The sequence below is a fragment of the Mesoplodon bidens genome, assembly GCF_964165515.1.
Source record: "Mesoplodon bidens genome assembly, chromosome: 18".
NCBI classification, from domain to species: Eukaryota; Metazoa; Chordata; class Mammalia; order Artiodactyla; family Ziphiidae; genus Mesoplodon; species Mesoplodon bidens.
In genome coordinates, this window is record NC_138175.1 from 28,184,642 (window position 1) to 28,202,383 (window position 17,742).

General features: G+C 57.0%; 1 protein-coding gene across 5 annotated transcripts in view; it reads right to left on the reverse strand.

The window, feature by feature from the left end:
• Positions 1-2,736: 2,736 nt before the first annotated feature.
• Positions 2,737-17,742, reverse strand: part of ADGRG1 (adhesion G protein-coupled receptor G1) — a 40,757-nt gene continuing 25,751 nt past the window's right edge. For 2 of the 5 annotated variants that reach the window (XM_081216452.1, XM_081216451.1), the window contains exons 2-14: positions 16,716-16,810; positions 15,820-16,239; positions 14,127-14,259; positions 13,181-13,355; positions 12,410-12,541; positions 11,943-12,059; positions 11,674-11,719; positions 11,312-11,415; positions 10,400-10,518; positions 8,302-8,570; positions 7,109-7,217; positions 5,627-5,895; positions 2,737-4,228 (exon numbers count right to left, since the gene is read on the reverse strand). In XM_081216452.1, coding sequence (XP_081072578.1) covers positions 4,098-4,228; positions 5,627-5,895; positions 7,109-7,217; positions 8,302-8,570; positions 10,400-10,518; positions 11,312-11,415; positions 11,674-11,719; positions 11,943-12,059; positions 12,410-12,541; positions 13,181-13,355; positions 14,127-14,259; positions 15,820-16,239; positions 16,716-16,776 — 2,085 coding nt within the window. In that variant the 5' untranslated portion in view covers positions 16,777-16,810 and the 3' untranslated portion in view covers positions 2,737-4,097. The remainder of the gene's footprint in view (positions 4,229-5,626; positions 5,896-7,108; positions 7,218-8,301; positions 8,571-10,399; positions 10,519-11,311; positions 11,416-11,673; positions 11,720-11,942; positions 12,060-12,409; positions 12,542-13,180; positions 13,356-14,126; positions 14,260-15,819; positions 16,240-16,715; positions 16,811-17,742) is intronic. The other 3 variants (XM_081216453.1, XM_081216455.1, XM_081216454.1) reach the window with 3 other exon arrangements.

The following is a 17,742-nucleotide window of genomic DNA, read 5'->3' on the forward strand; positions in this document are numbered from 1 at the left end:
TCTCTCATTCATGCCTGTGATTTGAACAAGACCAGGCTCAAGCCCACGCCTGCTGGGGTCCTGGAAGGAGAGGAGGAGTCAGGCCTGGAGGCCCCACCCACCCACCCAGCTGACTGAATAACAGGAGGGGCAGGATGGCGGGGGACAGGATGGCGGGGGACAGGAGCACGGGCCCTGGGGGTTGGTCGGGCCTGGGCTGACATCTGTCCTGGCCACTTCCTGGCGGCCCGAGTTTGCGTGAGCCGACCTCTGCTAAGGAGGCAAGTTTCTCACGAGGCGTGGGGAGAACTCATGAGATGATGCCTGTGGAATTGCTCAGTCAGTGGGCGTGGCCATTATTATCACTATCATGATTATCAGTACTGTGAAATTACCATCACCATCACCAGCGGGTCACGGGTGGCCCAGACGGGAAGTGGGGCAGCAAACACATATGGGGTGCAGTATGTAGGCAGGAGAAGGGCTGACCACCGAGGCCCCCACTGTGGTGGCCCCTAGGAAGCCATGTGGATGAGGCCAGGGCCCTTGGCTGGCTATCGAGATCAGAAGGTGAAGGGTGCTCCGCCAAGGAAGTACATCATCACCAGCATCCGCTCTCGGGGCCACACGATCAGAGCTGGCCCTGCTCCACCCTGGGGTCTAATGGGGACCCGCCCAGCCCTGACTGGCCTCTATTTCCCCTCCCTCCCACACAGTGTCCGGACAGGACTCAGTCTCCTGCTAGGCCCTCTGGGCCTGGGGAGGGTCAGGGCCACTCATGGGGCCTGGGCGGCAGGTGGGAATCTGACATGGGCCCCAGGCACTTCCTCTGCAGGGCAGGCTGGGAGGGTGAATGCCCCTCCTCCCACCCAGCCGCATGTCCCGGCAAGGGGAGAGGGTGGACGGCTTTGTGAACTGTGATCTGCTAGGCCCACCACTGGAGACCCACCCAGCCCCTGGGCCCTCCAGAGGGGCTCATGGATGCCTGTCTGTAAAGAAGAGCCTGGAGACCTGCAGACCAGGCCCCAGATCGTGTGCAGCACACCTGAGAAGACAGGACCGGGGACTGGCAAAGTGGCAAGGGAGGGTCTGGCAGAGCCAGAGGGAGGGCCACCTCTCCTGGGCCCCACGGGGGCTGGGGATTGGCCTGGGGCCACTTGGAGCCCTGGGACCGCTAAATTCCAGGGGAAGCCTTCCCCTTCTGCCACCTCCCACCCCCAGCTTGTCCATACGGCTCCAGGTGGGCACCTGTCTCCAGGTGCGAGGCCTCCAGTATTCTGGCCAGGCCTGGCCAGCACTCACACCCTGGCCACTCCAATCCATTTCCCACTCCAAAGGGGAAACAAACCTGGCCACGTCCTGGTGGGAAGAGTGGTCCTATTGTCCAAAGTCCCACAGCCCAGAGAAGCGCATGATAAGAACCATCAGGGTCAAGGAGCACCACGGAGCTGTCAGGTGGCCCATGCAGGGCGGGTCACGAGAGGGTGGGAGCCGACCCAGCACCCCAGCCCCACTACCTGAGCTGCCCTTGGAAACAGAAACTAGGTGTCAAGAGGGTTCTTTGAAGTGGGAGAATTTGAGGGGAGTCCCACCTGCCCGGGGGAGGGGGCTGGGTCCCTTCCTTCCCTCTCTGAGGATGGGGGAGGTATCCCCTCAGGTCTAGCCAAGTGATGGGGGTCCAAGAGACCCGAGAGAGGTCTCTGAGAGCGGAGCTGGCTCTGATCCCACCCAGCTGCTCAACCGGGACACTGTGGGGAAGGTTTGTCCTCTGTCCTCAGGGGTTGGGGCACAAGAGGAGCCCACCACCTGGAGAAGGTGGAGGCAGAGGCCAATGGAAGCAGCAGGAGGAGGGGTTGGGAGAGAGGCAGGGGCAGGGGGTTCCCACGTGCCAAGGTCCCTGCAGGTCCCCAAAGATCCCACATTCACGCTCATCACACCACTGCCAGCCCACTCCTAGCCACCAAGGCCCTTCACACCCCTCCCGTCCAACTCCAGAGAGTTGCCTCTTTCCCCAGCCTGCGCTCCCCCTGGAGCAGCCAGAAGAGGAGGGAGGAGACTGCAGGGGCGGAAGTCTCAGGTGTGGGCCTGGGCTGGACCTTTAGACCCGGACACAGAGAGCCGTGATGGAACAAGACTGCTCCCATAACTGAAGGGGGACAGAAACTTATTTGACCTGCCTCACCTGTGTCACAGGATGGAGAGGGGAAATTTGCCAGGCCAAGTTTGAAGGCAGTGATGGCAGAAAAGCCCAGTCATTTCATTCTTGCAGCCCATCCACCTCACACCGGTCAGTAAACTGGTTACACAGGTCCCACGACCAGCCAAGGGCTGAATTCAGCCCTTAGACTTGATTTCTTTGACCAGAGAATATTTTGGAGTAGCCAAGTTTTTTAAATCAGGGGATTTTACACCAGCACGATCTGGATTTCTTATTTGTCATAAAAGGCAGGCAGTCTGGCTACACGGGCCTTCATCCCTCCGAGTTGGCAACCGGCTGCAGCAGAGCAGCAGCTGCATTCTCTGTGTGGGGCTTGTAACCTTCAGTTCACCACAGACCACGCGCAGCTCCCCCAGCACTGACACCCAGTTGCCATTCCTCCCCCCACCTTTGCCCTGACAACGTTTCCAGCAGATGTCTTTCACACATGGCCCTCTTCTCTTGTTCATGTTTACTGATTGGCCCCCAGGTGTTTTTTATCATTGATTCTTAAGAGAAGTACAGAAAAAAGCTCAGAAGGAAATTCTTGCCGTGGTTGGTTAGGCGATAACAGCTGATCTTTATTTTTTCTACGTACTCTTCTACAGCTTCCAAATTCTCTACGATGGACATGTACTTCTTTTTAATATGAAAAGACAAATGAACTGGTAATTACAAAGAAAATCCTCCCCATCTTTAAGGCTGAGAGCCAGATCAAATGCTGCCTCCTACAGGAAGCCTTCCTGGAGTCACAGCCAGGAATGAGGGCTCCCCCAACTCTGTGCCTGTACCTCTAAGAGTTCTTGTCTCATGCATGCCTCCCACATTAGACTGAGAGCTCGCAGGGGAAGCGACCAGATCTGGCCACCTGTGTCCAACAGAATTAACCGTGATGGGCTGCGAGGTGTGCTCGAGATCGTCTGCAGGGGTTCTACGGAGCATGTCAGGCTCTACAAGCATCACCAGGGGAGGCGTGTCTCAGTCTTTGGAATGCTGGGGTGGAAACAAATTTGGACTGCTACGTTCCACGGTTCTTGCCACAAGAGGGCTTCGGGAGAGGCTGCGGGCCCCTGTGAGGTGTCGGCTTGGCAGTGGTGAGCTAGGGTGATGCAGCTGTGGAGAGGCTCAGATGGGAAGATGGGCCTAGCCCAGCCCAGAACGTTTATACTAAGCCAAGTCAGGGGCAGGCAAACGCCCATGCAGTAGATAAAGGTTTACAGCAGGCACCAGGTAGCTCTTGGGAACCACTACCCAAAATCCAGCATTGGAACTGGGGACTCCAGGCTGTGAGTGGAAGGCTAAGGAGGTCCAAGGAGAGGGAGGACCAGGAAGGGGAGAGGGAGGGCTGGGGAGGCTGACAAAGGGTGACGTCCCTGGGCTCAGAGGGCCAGCATAACGACAGCCCAGCTCCCTCCCTGGGCTGTCATTATGCTCCAGGGAGGGACTGCTCCTCCTCCAGGGGTCTGGCTCAAGGGTCTGGCTCAAAGCTCTGCCCCAACTCATCTTCCCTGTGGGCCATCCTTAGATTAAAATGACAGGGGCTACAGAGTGCCCTCATGAGACAGAACAGCTATGGCACATTCCTGTCCTGGGCTGGGCCACAGGGCCAAGGATGCTACCAGCCTCCAAGGTCCAAGGCCTGCAGATTCCAGCCATGAGGGCCAGTCCAGTGGTGGTGCATTAAGACCAGCCTTCAGTCCCATTCCTGAGCCCCCTGAGCTGGACCCAAGAGGCAAGTAACCCCCTGGCCAATTCAGAAGGCCCAGCTTGGGAGTCTGGCTGCCATGGCAACAGCCCCATCCTTCTGAGGTCCTTGGGCCTTCTCAAGTCTCCGGCTGGCTTGGCCTGGCTGAAGGGGCCGCAAGCAGCAGTGAAGAGAGACCGCAACTCTGCTTCCTCACATCGGCGGGGGGCTGGCGGCCTAGATGCGGCTGGACGAGGTGCTGCCCGAGCTGATTGGGAGCCTGGTACTGTCCGAGCTGCTCTTCAGAGGGGAGGGCCCACCCCGGGCCTGCAGGCGCATGGACCAGTACCAGAGGAAGATGAGGAAACCTGTGGGGGGCACAGGGCTCAGAGGCTGGGGGCAGCCCCAGCCCAAGCCCACTCCCTTCCTTTGACCCAGATCTGCCCCCGCGCCTCCTCCCTACACAGGTTCCCCACACCGATGTGACCCCAGGAGCACCTACTATGCGCCAGGCACTGGGCAATGCCCTGTACATCATCTCACTTTATTCTCTCCATGTTCCTTGAGATCAGACCTCATCATTACTATTCTATGTTACAAATGAGGAGACTGAGGCCCATGAAGATAAGGGGCTTGGCTGAGCCAGGAGTCAAGCAGCAGTGGTCAGGCTCCAGAGCCCACCTGCTTAAGTACCACGTGATATGCTCCTCCCCAAATCATAATACTGTGATTTATTAATAGCTCAGTAAATGTGTGAGTTTATGGGCAACATTTATAATCCCTACAGAGTCCACTTCACAGATGAGAAAACAAAGACTCACCTCCCTCACACACCACTCCCATTGCACGGGGACCCCGTGGAGGACCTGCCTTCCTTGTTTTCCTGCCCAAGTCTTCCTCCCTACCCAGCATGGCCAAGAACAAAGGTAGGTGTGCGTGTATGTGTGAGATGTTGGGGAGCAGGAAGGGGCCCTGATGGCATCAAGCCAGGCCCCCCTGATCCAGCCCGTCTGCTCCTCTCCCCTCCCCCCGTCCCCCCTCCCCCCACTCACTACTCCTTAGCCCTGTTCCTCCTCACTCTTCTTCCAACACATAACCTAGTTCTAGCCTCAGGACCTTTGCTCATGCTTCTCCCTCTGCCTGGAGCACTCCACCCCTAGACCAGGTCTCCTCAGCCTGTAACATGCACTGCATCCCCTGGGCACCTGTTACAAGGAGGATTCTGACTCGGCAGGTCTGGGGTGGGCCGGAGTCTGTGTTTGTAACAAGTTCCTGACAGTGCTGAAGCTGCTGGTCTGAGAAACACACTTGGAGTGATGGGCCCTTGATCGCTCCATGGCTGGATCCTTCTGTTGTCTTCAAATGTCTCCTCTACAGAGAGGCCTCCCTCCCCTAGGTGTCCCCCACCCAAGCTCAGACTGTCCATCACATTACCCACTATTACTTCCCTCCTCGCCTAGATGCCCTTTGATGTCTGTGACCTTGCTTGCCACACTTGGTCTTCCCAGTAGAGATGAGCTCTGTGGAAGCAAGGCCCTTGCCTGACCAGTTCACAACTACAGCACTAGGGCTTAACACAGGGCCTGTACATTATAAGTGCTCAATAAAGACTTGTCAACTATGGCCTGGATGCCCCCATTTTACGAATGGGAAGGCTGAGGTCCAAAGAAGGCCCTTCAGGTCACCTGGGTCATCCCTTCCCTGGTCTGTTCTCTATGTATGGGCACCCTGCCTGGGCCAGGGGGTGGGGTTTTCTCCACGCCTACCTTGGAAGGAGGTGATGACACTGAAAACGTAGAGGACCACAAGCTGGAAGGTGCCAGAAGCAAAGGAGAAGAAGACCAAGGCCCAGGGCAGGCCGAGGACCAGACTGAGACCCAGCAGGGTCAGCACGTGGGGCCACTTCTGGGCGTGTGGGCGCAGCCGCAGGATCTGCACCACCATCGTGCCCAGCATGGCCATGTTGAACAGAAACACCAGGCTGAAGAGGCCCAGGTTGGTGACGTGGCTGACCAAGGAGTCCCGGATCCAGCACCTGTGGGCAAGGGCACGAAGGCTCATTGCAAGGCTGGGCTGGCACGGTGCTTCCTGGGCCATGGGCAAGCACCATAGTGAGCCCGGGTACAGGGCAGCTGCTTTAAATACCACTGACTCAAGGGCCAAAAAGTCACTCTCCTTTATTCCTTCTCTGTAGTCAAGAGAAAGACTTAATTTGGTCCTAAAACGTTTTTTTTTTTTTTTTGCAGTACGCGGGCCTCTCACTGTTGTGGCCTCTCCCGTTGCGGAGCACAGGCTCCGGACGCGCAGGCTCAGCGGCCATGGCGCACGGGCCCAGCCACTCCGCGGCATGTGGGATCTTCCCAGACCGGGGCACGAACCCATGTCCCCTGCTTCGGCAGGTGGACTCTCAACCACTGTGCCACCAGGGAAGCCCCCTAAAACGTTTTTAACACTTCTAACACTTGCTAGTCTCCCTTTTCAAAAAAAAAAACCCAGACTTTTAGGAAACCAGGGTTTCCTTGTTCCTGTGTTTGCTTTCATGACTACTCACTGTTTATGACAAGTAATGCTTATTTCCCATTTATAGTTGATACAATTTTTTAAAAAATACATTTAACAAGCCAGATGATTTAAAGAAAAAATTAATCAAATAATAATACAGATGGCACAAAGTGAGGCAAAAATCACAAGGTCATGATGTAAAAAACTGAAATTTTCAAGACATTGAAGGAATGGAAAGGGTTCCTTCCTAGCCTAGGGCTCAGGAGCCCTGGATTCTAGTCTGGTTCAGGGGGACACACAGGCCAGGCCACCACCAGCCTGGGTGAATTAGGTGAGTGGAAGAGGACTGGATTTCAGCCCCACTCATCCCCCAGCTGGGTGCCTTTGAGCAGTGTGGTGTGGATTCCTGCCTTCTCTGGGCCTCAGCCTTTCCATTTTTCCTTGGGGAAGAAGATAGAAGGGTGCAGCAAAGGAACATGCTGGAGGCTCAGCTCTCCAACCCATACTCCCACTCGCAAGTGGGGAAACTGAGGCCCAGAGAGGGGCTAGGACCTGTGCACGGTCATCTGGCAAGTGACTGGCAGATCCAGGCCCATTCTCACCCTCCCTGAGGAAAGGGTCACCCCAATACCCCCAGCAGCTTGGCACCCAGCAGTCTCCTGGTCAGCGTGACCTGGGCCCAGGCTACTCTCTGACCTCTGCACCATGAGGCCCACCTTCCTGCCCCCACTGCACAAGGCACTCACATGGAAGGGTAGATGACACTCTCTGGGGTCCTGTGCACAGCTAGGATGATGGGGCCATAGTTGTTCACATCCACCAGTGCCACCAACGTCACCAGGAAGATGGGGAAGCCTGCGGGCAACAAAGCATGGAGCTCCATCTCCCACCCTCTGAGGCCTGCCCTCCCCTTCCCTCTGGTGAGACCTCCTCTCAGACCTGTGGTCCCAGAGCTTACCCAGCCCCATCTGGGGCAGGTCCTCCAAGCTCGGACCCACCCTTCTCCTTTCCAGTTCTGGTTTCTCATAAAGGGAGCCCATCTCCCCTGACCTTACCCCTGCACCCTCAGCATCCTGGGGCCCCCTAGGGGAAAAGGCCTGCAGTTCCCTGCTGAGGGGCTGGCTGTCACAAGGAGAGACTGGAGGAGCAGATAGGACATTGGTAGGGTGGAGGACAGTTCAACAGGGGACATCTAGAGTTATACCCCGAGGGGATGTCTGCCCTGGGCCTTGACCTTGTCCATGAGGTGGAGATTGAGAGCTCCCTGGAAGGGTTGCCCACCACCAAACGCCTGGATTTTGACAAAGAACCAACTCTGAAGGAATTTCATGTAAATCAATGAAGCGAACCAAGAAAGGGCCAAATGAGAAACACGGGAGGAGCAGCAAGTTGGGGTCGGGGACATGTGGAGGTCGGTGGGCCTGTGCAATGTTCAAGGACTTGTGGTGTGTGCCCCTGGGCCTCCAGGTCTGACAAAAGAGAGGTCTGGGCCACAGGTGAATTGGGTTGCTGTTGGCCAAGAACAAATACCAGAGCCACGGGGAACCTGTTACCTGAGGTTCATGGGGATCCACAGGCAGGGCCACCATGAGCCTGGGTGAATCAGGTGAGGACTGAATTACGGCCCCACTCATCCACAACTGGGTGCCTTTGAGCAGTGCACAACCTGCACATCCATACATGGTGGCTCCGTCTGCAAACCCCACTTGTAAAAGAGTGAGAGATGTAGAGAATATGTAAGCGTTTCTTGGGGACAGGGCTCATCACCTCATCTTCCTAAAGAGGACCTTGACCTAGCCAAGGTAAACAACCCCTGAGGATGGGTGAGTGAAGGAAGCAGTGAGGGAATAGTCAGAGGGGTAGGTGGAGAAGTGGAACCAAGTGCCCATGTTTTGCCAGAAACCAATAGGAAAAGGCAGGTCCCCCTCCACCAACTTACCCCAGCCCACGATGCCCAGCTTGAGCAGGTAGCCTGGCACATAGGTGCCGAAGACCTCGACCACGAGTCGGTAGAGGTTGTAGCCCTCGAGGCCCATCCAGGAGAGGCAGGCGAGCAGGGAGAAGTGCAGAAAGATGGCGCTGGCGTGGCAGGCAGCCTCGGAGCCTGCCAGGGCCACCGGCTCACTGAGCAGGAAGCTCACATCCAGCAGGAAGACGGCCAGCAGCAGGTTCATGTGCACCTTGATGGTGTAATCCCTAGACTTCCTCCTGCACAGGTGAGGGTGGAGGTGGGGCAGGCAGGGTCACTCTTGTGGCCAGTGTGGGAAGGCAGGGAGGTGGGAGGTGTGCCCGCCCACCCCTCCTCCTCCAGGCAGCCTTCCCAGGCTGCCTGCGCACGCACACACACGCACACACACACACACACGTGCGCGCGCGGCCTCCCGTGGCTACAGCTAGGCTCTGTCCCCGTGTACCTTCCATGTGTCCAACACCCACAGGCTCAGGCACCGTGTGTGCATTTAATGGCAGATTTAACCAAGCACAGCGAGGAAGACAAATCAGCCACTACAATCAACCAGATGCTCCCAAAGTCAGAAGGGAAAGACTGGATTTTTTTCTGTTTTGGAGAATCCATGCCACCCATGTTCTGTGTCTGCCTGTCTGTCTGCACTACTGTGCATCTGTGAGCCCATGCTGTGTGGCCTGTGTCCTTGAGTTTGCAAGTCTGCGTGTGCACGTCCTGCTCCCATCCCAAGATACTGTGTGGTACAGGGCACTGTCAGCCTTCCTGTCCCCAGCCTTTCTGTCCGCCTGGCATCCTCCACTGCCTGCTCCAGAGAGTGCAGAAGAACACCTACCATCCTGGATCCCCATGCCCACCCTACCCCCTAACTTGAGGCACCACCTTAGGCTGGCCCCATCCCCCTCACCCTCAGTTTACTCATCTGCGAAGTGGGAGGACGGCCCCCCTCACAGAGTTGGGGTGAGGGTTACACTGATACAAAGCATCTGGCACAGATAAGGTGCTCAGTCCCTAAGGGTTCCTGTCCCTTTGTCCTGGGGCACTTTTGTGATCAGTGGGCAGGTGCTGGGAGGGGCTTGTGCCCTCACCCCCAGCTCTCCACTCAGCCTGCCAGCCATCCCTCCTCATCGCCTGCTCCAGCCCCACCACGTGTGCGGCTGTGGCCACGCCTTCACACGGCTCTACCCTCCCCGGTCCCCGCAAGGACAGTGAGCACACTCCAAGAGTCTTCATTCTACAGTAGAACTAAGGATGTCTCCCTTCTACCCGGACGGGTCCAGGGCCCAACTACAGGTGGACCTCAGTTTAGGCCAAGCCCAGCACTGACAATCCAGACCCCACACACAGCCGGTCTGAGGGTGGGTGGAGGCGTTCATCACTCCACCGAAGGCGGCCCCTTCTCTCAGCAGGCACCCAAACGACTGGGGTGACACACACCTCCATGGAGCCAGGGGGTCGGGCCTCAAAACAGGCACTAGGGAACAGGGGCTGGAGAAAAATCTGGAGGCTCTACCTGTCCACAGAGGCCACTGCCAGGCAGCTCTACTAACCCAGGCCTTGTGGGCCTGGAGCCAGCCTGCTTCTACCACTTCCCCGCTGTGTGACCTCAGTCAAGTCACTTACTCTCTCTGAGCACTCTTCCATAGGGCCCTTATGAGGATGAACCAAGTTCACGCGTGTAAAGCACTTAGAACAGTGTGTGGCACGTGGGCCGCTTGATGTAAGTGTTCACCATTATCATTACCATCACCGTCATATTATCATGTGCCCCCAGCAGTATCACATCTGGTTATTCAAAGACAGGAATCTAGATTCTTATGTCAACTCTCCCAATTTTAAATCCTGGCAGTTAATGTAAACTGGAAATGCTATGTTACCCAAACACCACAGATCTGAGCAGGAAATGCCACCCCTGGGGGTCAGCTGGCTGCACCTCCCAGGGCTTCCACGACTATACACACGTTTCAGGGTCAGGCCAATCTCCAGGGTGGGTCTCCCTCATTGTGGGGTCCCAGCCCGGGGGCCTGGAATGGAGGCCCTCCCTGCCCCCTTCCCTCTTGCTCCCAGGTCCTACCTAGAGCAGAGGTAGGCAGCGATGGTGAGGACGCAGGCCACGGCGGAGATGACACAGCCCACGTAGGAGAGGACGGTCAGGTAGTGCTTGTGTATGGCGTCCACCTCCGCAGAGGTAACCTGGATCCACGAGGCAGGGCAGGGCTGGCCTCAGTGCCCCCAACTCGACACTGAGGGTTTGCCCAGATGGAGGTCTAACCCGTGGTCCCTGGACGGCCTTGGGCGTCTATGAACCACACCTGCCCCACAAACTGAGCAGAGTGTGGTCCCATGAGTGCATTTTTCACCACATTCTCAAATGGATCCCTGTCCCACCAAGGTTAAGAACCCTCCACCAGAGAATCCCTTTTCTATCCTGGCACTAATTATTTTTCTGTAGCATTCAAAACAGAAATAAGTTTCCTGGGAGGCAGTGAGCTCGCCACGCCCAGAGAGCGGGAAGACCACTCCGGTCCCTCAGGACCCCCTAGGGTCCTAAGATTTGGGGAGAATGAGCCTAGGACACAAAGCTTCTGAGATCTTGGGGGCACTGAAGTCCATCACAAGGGCCTCGCACTGGGCCTCAGCACCCCCTTGAGGGCTCTTTAGAAACATACTCCTGGCCCCACCCCAGCGCTGTGGAATCAGAATCCTAGGTTAGGACCAGGAACCTGCATTTTTGTCATGCACCAAAATTTGGAAATAAAGAACAAGGGCTTTAGAGACCAGCTCTTTTACTTACTACTAGCTGTGTGAACTTGAGTAAACTGCCTAACCTCTCTGAGCCTCAGTTTCCCTATCTATAAAATGGGACAACAACAGGAGTCACCTCGGGGCTTGTTGTGAGGAATGGATGACATATATGTGAGAAGTGGCAGCCACACAGCAAGAACCCCGCCTGTGTATGGGAGCAGGGAAGGAGGGGGCCACGCACCATCAGCACTGCAAAGTAGGTCAGGTGGTTGCAGAGGCAGGACGTCTGCGTCTCTCTCCTGATGGTCTCACAGCCCGCATCGCTCCAGCTCCCCGGGCTGCTCACTGAGGAGGGGCCAGCATGGGGCTCTGAGATCAAGCCCAGCACCCCAGCACCCCACTCTACCCCACAAATGCACGACTGCATCACTCTTCTGAGCCTTTGCTCCCCTCAGCTGATCCCTAGCCTGCCGTCACTCCCTCTTCAAAGCCCACCTTCCTCCAGGAAGCCCCCCTTGATTAACTCCATCTCCCCCACCTTCCAGGACCCCCTGGTACCTGCCTCCAGGTACCTGCCCAGCTCAGAGGCCCCTCCACACTCACATGTCAGGTCTTCAACCCAGAATACACACTGTAGAGTCACATTCTTCTGTAGGGACAAGAAAGAAGGGGAGTGGGTCTCACGACAGTCTACTCCTTTCCAGCCAGGCTGAGGGAGTCAGTGCCAGGGCCCCACCCCTTTTGTACCTGACTGGCCGATGCCCTCAGCCAGTCAATCATTTTGTTAAAGACAAGTGATTCGGAAGAGAGGGGGACAGGAGGACATGGACAACGGGGACCCTTGTGTCCCTGGTTGCTTTGTTCACACTCACCGGCTGTGGCTGGTGCTGGAAGGTGAGCACCATGGGCTCCGAGAGGTTGGCTACTTTGGTGTTCTGCACGATGATACCCAAGACCTTCTCCCCCAAGACCTGGCTGGAATTCTTGTCCTAGGTATATGGGGTGGGGGAAGAGGGTAGGGAGGGGGCTCAGGACTGAGAAGAAAAGCTCAGAAGTTCCCCAGACCTTCTAGACTCCTGTCTCTGCCCGGCACACTGCTCCCAGATTTTGAGTCTCCCTCTGGAAAAAATTCTTGCAAGGGTAGTCATTTACACCATAGTGAGAATAACACTCTCCCAGGTCTAAATCTCCCAGGGAGATTTGTACATTGCTGTCCGATTTCTGACTTTAACAAGGACTCTTGGAGGAAGGGGCTGGGCTCCATGCCTACCCTTCCATCTCTCCGTCAGACAGAAGCTGCTTTCCCCCAGGCGTGGGCCCGAGGACGACAGCCCCATACCTGGAACAGGGCTTGGCTGCTGAAGTCCACCAGGAGGAGTCTCTTCTCAGCCTCCTGCCGCTGGCCCTTGGTCTTCTGGAAGAGCTCGCGGGGCAGCAGCACCGAGTACTCCAGGATCTCACGCTGCTCCCCCTGCAGACCAGAGTCCCACCGGGGCTCAGCCAGAGGTGGACCTCCAGATCCCCTCCACATCCCCCCCAGCACATGCCTCCCTGGACGCTGCCATCTCTAAGCCCACCTCCTTCAGGAAGCCAGGCCTGACTCACGACAGCCCTTCTCACCCCTCCTTTCCCTGGCACCAGCGCTGGCTGGGGAGCCTTGTCGTTAGAGCCCAGGGCCCCAGGGGCAAATGGGCCTGGGAGAATCACATGGTATTCTGGTGTCTGGGCTTCAGACACTGACCCTGCCTATGGCTCCCTGGTGTGCTGGGGGATAAGAAAGGCAGGGTGTGTAGCCCTCTGCCCCCAACTAGGCCCACCAAGGGCAGGCTCACAAGAGGGCTGCAGGCACAGGCATTTTGGTGTTGGTGGTCTGTCCACAAGGATGTGCCACAGGAGCCCCCTGTGCAGGGACCAGGTCCCTCCCCACCTCTGTCCCCACCACTGTATCAGGAAGGGTCCTCAGTTCCACCAGGTAGCCACTGACTGAGGTAGTCTTTGGGCCTGAGGCCTTCCTCATCAGCACACATCTGGCTCCCGGAGGCCCAGAGGAGGGGAGTGCTCATGGCCTCCACATCTGCTTCCTGCCCTGGCCACCATCCCGACCCCTGACCTCCCGCTGGGAGTGGATGCGCAGGTCCTGGAGGCTGGCTGTGGGCTGGAGCTTCCACACCGTGGCGTTGACCAGATCTTCCTCAAAGGACACCGTGTCCCCTGTGAAGCTCACAGAGGTCAGCTTCGACTCCAGGCTCTGCAGCTGCCTGGCAGTGGGGAGAGAGGGTGGGTGGCTGCTGGGTGTGAGGGGCAGATCCAGGCGGGCACGTAGGCAGGGAGACAGAGGGAGAGGAGAGATTCAGGCAGATACACAGGAAAGAGTGTGGGGCAGACAGAATGACCTGTGGGGGTGGCAGGGAGGAAGCCAGAGCGTCAGAGCAAACAGGAAAGGAGGGGAGTGGTGACCTATCCTTGGACTTGGCCACCAGGTTGTGGGCCCAGTTCTGCCTGGACCGACCCATTTTGTGCAACGGAGCAGCCCTACCCATCTCTGGGCCTCAGTCTGCTGAGCTGTAAAATGGGTTAATCCTTTTCACTTTATTGGTGGAGAGGAGGGCTTGGGTGCGGCTGACTTGGGCTGGTGGGTGTGACTTTTTTTTTTTTGCGGTACATGGGCCTCTCACTGTTGTGGCCTCTCCCGTTGCGGAGCAACAGGATCCGGATGCGCAGGCTCAGCGGCCATGGCTCACGGGCCCAGCCGCTGCGCGGCATGTGGGATCCTCCCGGACCGGGGCATGAACCCGTGTCCCCTGCATCGGCAGGCGGACTCTCAACCACTGCGCCACCAGGGAAGCCCCGACATTTGTTTTTAATGACTCAGGCAGGGGAGGGGCTTGGCCTCCCAGGCTGTATCTCAATTCCTCCCGGAGAAGATGGAAAGATGAGAACATTCCAGTCCCAGGGGAGGTTTCCATATAGCCGCCCACTCCAGGTCCCTGCCCTGCCCTGCCCGGGTCTGGGGGATGCCTCCTCCTTCCCACTCACACACTGGGACCCACACTTACTGGCCCGCGGGGGTGAACGGGGGTCTCCTTGAGCTCTTCCGGGGATGCTTCAGAAACTGGCTGAGCCGCTGGAGGTCCCTTTTCAGCTCACATGTGTCCACCGAGGCATTGTGGGAGGTCTTCAGGGGAGGAGCTGGGGGAGAGGGATGGACAGACCCACCAAAGGCTGTTGAATGAGGTGCCCGGCCACACTCATTACACACTCATTTAATCCTCCTGTGATTCTGAAAGCTTCTATCCCCATTTTATGGAGGAGGAAACTGAGGCTCCAAGAGGTACAGTTGACTCCCCCAAGTCACTCAGAGCTGCAGCCAGCCAGACGGGGCTCTGTCCTGTGGAGGCCCCAGCAACTCCAGCCCCAGCAGGGTAGGCTGGGACACACCTACCCAGAAATGCTTCTGACCACACACAGGGAGCTGGGAGGGCCAGTTCCCCAGGGCCAGCCAGGCCCCCTTCAGGAGGAGCTGGGGGGGTGGGGGGCTTGTGTGGTGGCTCCAGGCCCTCCACCCCGGTACCGTGCACCCAAGGGCTGCAGACTCAGGCACCTCCAGGGCTCAGACGGGACTCAGATGAGGTAGGCAGATGGGAGGAAGGACATGTGGGAAGGGGGCATGCCCTATGCCAGCAAGGAAGGCAGGCCCTGTGGTCCCATCTGAATTTATAAGGCAGAAAGCCCGATTTTTAGGTCATTTGAAAACCCTGGCTCATGTTTTCAAAAAACTCTCTACAGACCAAATAAGACCAGGCCAGATCTGTTCTTCAGGAAGTCAATTTGCAGCTATGCTTGACTTTGCCCTAAACCCTCCCAGGTTGGGGCAGAATCCCAGCCGGGGGGCGGGGAGTCCCATCTACCGCCCCGGCCCCTGTCTGCTGCCCTGGGCAGCACCTGGGCCCACTGCTGCCACCCCCCAGCATTTCCAAGGGGCCAGAGCTGCTAACATATTCAACGCCCTTTGCCCCCACACCTGGCAGCCCGGCCCCAAACTGGAGCTGCCTTAAAGGCCCCAGAATCAGGGAAATCCTAGACCCTGAGCAGAGCCTCCACCTCCTTTGGTCCACCCCCTCCTCCCTGCCCCCACTCAGCACTGAATAGAAGGCAGCGGCCACACCACACCTGTCACACCCCAGCCAGACACATAGTCTGCACACCTCAGTGTCAGTCTCCAGCCTCACTGCTTCCTGACCTCTGACCTCTTGCTCTCCCCTGCACCCCTGCCCTCATCCCCTTATGCCAGTCAGCTGCTGGGTTCAGATCCTGGCTCCCTCACTCACTAGCTGTGCAACTTTGTGCCTCAGTTTCTCCTCCGAGAAATGGGGATAAACAATCTAGGTGATGCGGATGAAGCAGAATTTTTCCTCCGCCTCCTGACCTCCAGTCCCGTCTCTCCATTCTCTCTGCTCCCACCCTGTTCACTCCTCATCTTCCTTTACCTGGACCTTCCCCGCAGCCGCTGGATGGCACTTCGCCCCTCCGCCCTCACCCCTACCTTCCCACAAACCTCCCCAAAGCACACTTTGGATCACACTCTTCCACTCCTCAGACACCTTCCCTGGCTCCCCACTGCCTGTGGACAGAGCCCCTGCTCCCTGACCTGACATTCGGCCCAGTCTGCTTTAACCCCGCTGTGCATTTTGCCTTCCCCGCCTCCAGGCCTTCGGCCAAGCTGTTCCTTCTGCCTGGAAGTCGCCTTACTGTGGAAGGAGAAGATGAAGCCGGCTGCACTGGGCAGACTGGTGTTCTGGGGGCTCCACCAGGAGCTGACAGAGGTGGCGAACAGTGGGGCCCCCTCGGCCAGGCTCTCCTGATGCCGGAAGCACAGGAGGTCAGAGGCTTGGTTACTCAGCACGAAGTCGCTCTTGCCGTAGCGAAGATGCAATTTCCCAGCATGGCGGTTCCAGTAGAGGCAGAAGTGGTAGAGGCCCCTGGGATGAGGGAATGACCTAGGAGCCAGATGGGCTCCAGGGAAGGGCGCACGGACTGTGAGGGCCTCCTCAGTGTTCTTGATGGAGATGTGCAGCTCAGATGTCCGCTTATAATGGAGGCTGCTGTTCTGCGTCTGGTTCCGCTGGCCACAGAAGCGGAAGTCTTCCCGGGGGTCCCCGCCACGGGCACCTGAGGAAGCAGACTGCAGATGGGACTCTGGGCCTGGGGGGCAGGCTCTGGGCCCAGAACACAGGAGCCCAGTGCCTAGGACCCACACACATTCCAAGGACCTATACCTCAAAGGGTCTCCAAAAATGTGAGTCTACCCTATTCAAAGATTATTGGCTTCAAAATATGAAAAGAACAAACTCAAAATCAATAATAATTTCAAAGACAAAATAATATTTTAAATAGCAATAAAACATTTAATGAGGCCATGCCTGCCACAAACAGTTGTGCAGGCTGTGTACTGCACAAGGATGCACTGGCTGCAGAGGTGAGTAGGGCCAAAACCCAGTCCATGTTCCTTTCTCCAAGGTACCATCATCCACTTGCTAAGCTGTGTCCTCAGGCCTCTGCCTGCCCAAAGGGGTTAGTGGATGTGCTGGCAGCTGACCTAGATGGTATTTTAACATAAGTCCTAGGGTACCTCCAGGAAAGCCTACCTGGAACCAGGAGCAGACCCAGCAGGAACGGCACTGTCTGCAGCAGCACTTGGGCAGCCATCTTCGTCCCCAAAGTCACCCTGAGAAGTCACCGCCTGAAAGAGGTCAGGAGTGTTGGCTTGAGGGCCTGACCCACAGGGTGGCTGTGCCAGCCCTGAAGAGGGAGAAGCCAGGGTAGCGTGGATGTGGGATATGAGGTGGGGAGGCAAATGTGGAAACAGTCCGTGGACCTCCCCAGAGCTGCCAGGAGCTGAGCATCAAGAGGCAGTGGCTAAAAGAAGACATACAAATGGCCAACAGGCACACGAAAAGATGCTCCACAGCGCTAATTATTAGAGAAATGCAAATCAAAACTACAGTGAGGGGCTTCCCTGGTGGCGCAGTGATTGAGAGTCCGCCTGCCGATGCAGGGGACACGGGTTCGTGCCCCGGTCCGGGAAGATCCCACATGCTGCGGAGCGGCTGGGCCCGTGCGCCATTGCTGCTGAGCCTGCGTGTCTGGAGCCTGTGCTCCGCAACGGGAGAGGCCACAACAGTGAGAGGCCCATGTACCGCAAAAAAAAAAAAAAAACTACAGTGAGGTATCAACACACACAGGTAGAATGGCCATCATTAAAAAGTCTACAAATAACAAATGCTGGAGAGGGTGTGGAGAAGAGGGAACCCTCCTATACTGTGGGTGGCAATGTAAATTGGTGCAGCCACTATGGAGAACAGGATGGAGGTTCCTCAGAAGACTAAAACTAGAGTTGCCATATGATCCAGCAGTCCCACTCCTGGGCATATACCCAGACAAAACTATGATTCAAAAAGACGCGCGCACCCCTATGTTCACAGCAGCACTATTCACAGCAGCCAAGATGTGAAAACAACCTACATGTCCGTCGACAGAAGGATGGATAAAGAAGAGGTGGTGCATATATACCGTGGAATACTACTCAGCCATAAAAAGGAACGAAATAAGGCCATTTGCAGCAACACGGACGCACCTAGAGATTATCACACCAAGTGAAGTAAGTCAGAAGGA